This window comes from Sphaeroforma arctica (assembly GCF_001186125.1).
Source record: "Sphaeroforma arctica JP610 unplaced genomic scaffold supercont1.8000, whole genome shotgun sequence".
Classification (NCBI taxonomy): Eukaryota; class Ichthyosporea; order Ichthyophonida; genus Sphaeroforma; species Sphaeroforma arctica.
The window spans coordinates 1-1,256 of record NW_014032558.1 but is presented as its reverse complement, the minus strand read 5'-3'; the positions used below and the strand labels follow the sequence as shown (position 1 = coordinate 1,256).

Below are 1,256 nucleotides of genomic sequence, written 5' to 3'. Positions count from 1 at the left end.
ATATGTTACTAATGGGTTGTATCTGACAGGAGGTGAAATTGTATGCGAATAATCAGCAGCGAGCCGTGTACGACAATAAAGCGGATCTATTTGCCATCGTTCAGACAATGGAGCACTTAGAAAAGGCGTATATCAAAGACTCGATCACCCCAAGAGAGTATGTGTGTGAGAATGCAGGCCTATGCCCTGTACTAGACAATATGTATATTTTTGTGGAGTTGAATAACGTATTTTTACAAAATACGTGCGGTATCCAATTCGAGTTATTTCTGTGTCGCCTCTCGACTGCCTTTGACTGCAGTATTTCTTTCTGAACAAATCGGGCGTTTTTACTACAGATATACTCCTACGTGTGAGAAGCTCATCGCGCAGTTCAAAACATGCATGAATTTACTAAAGGAAGATGTGGGCACCTTGGAGCAATTCATGAAAGAATACAAGATGTCATGTCCAGCCGCTTTTAGTCGGTTGCAGATAGGTATGCATTCGTAAATTTTCAAGAGTATAAAGGGTCAGAACAAGTTTTTTTGGCTACATTGTTTAGCAATTTGGTGTGTAAACTTGGTACCTGTATTCCTGGTATTGTAAATGCACGGTTGCTACTATGGATGCGCTCGACAGCCTTCAAGTTTCATTGTTTAGTTCTCCACACGCACATCCCAATCTTAAATACCCATAAAAGTATGTATACATCTCAATCAATACTGACGGTGATCTATAAGCGAGCTCATGGCTTGACGCTATCGTTTGAAACCGTGAAGGTCTACATATGTAAGTGGTATTAAAGGTTATTCTTTAGTAGAAACTAAAGGCTCGTTGAAAATTATTGTGTCACCCGAAGGCAATTGAAGACGTGGATAGTGTTGCGTAGGTGTGGTAGCCCAGGTTTCAAATCACAGTATGGGATCGTGATGAATAATTGGTTCGCTGAATCTCTGCGACGATGAGAAATATGGCTTGAGTGTTGTTGCTGCGCTGTGGACGTCTTCATATCCCACTAAAGTATCACACTCGCCTGCTCAGGTGTACCCGCTACTATCGAATTGGGAGGCATGGGAGAAAGCGATCAACGACTCATGGCCAAATATGTTGCCGAAACTGTTCAGGTAATCCTTATATTCCGATTGTGCTAGCATTTGCCTTGATTGGCATCCTAACAACTACGGCTATATTCTCTGGTCAAACACACACACACACACACACACACACTATATATATATATATATATATATATATATATATATATATATATATAC

General features: G+C 40.5%; 1 protein-coding gene across 1 annotated transcript; it reads left to right on the top strand.

The window, feature by feature from the left end:
- Positions 1 to 338: 338 nt before the first annotated feature.
- On the top strand, positions 339 to 1,106 carry SARC_16403 (hypothetical protein; the record flags this gene model as incomplete). The annotated part of the gene is made up of 2 exons (XM_014289489.1): positions 339 to 478; positions 1,024 to 1,106. Coding segments are annotated over 2 exons (223 nt in total), but the record flags the coding sequence as incomplete, so codon positions are not given.
- Between the last annotated feature and the right edge of the window lie 150 nt (positions 1,107 to 1,256).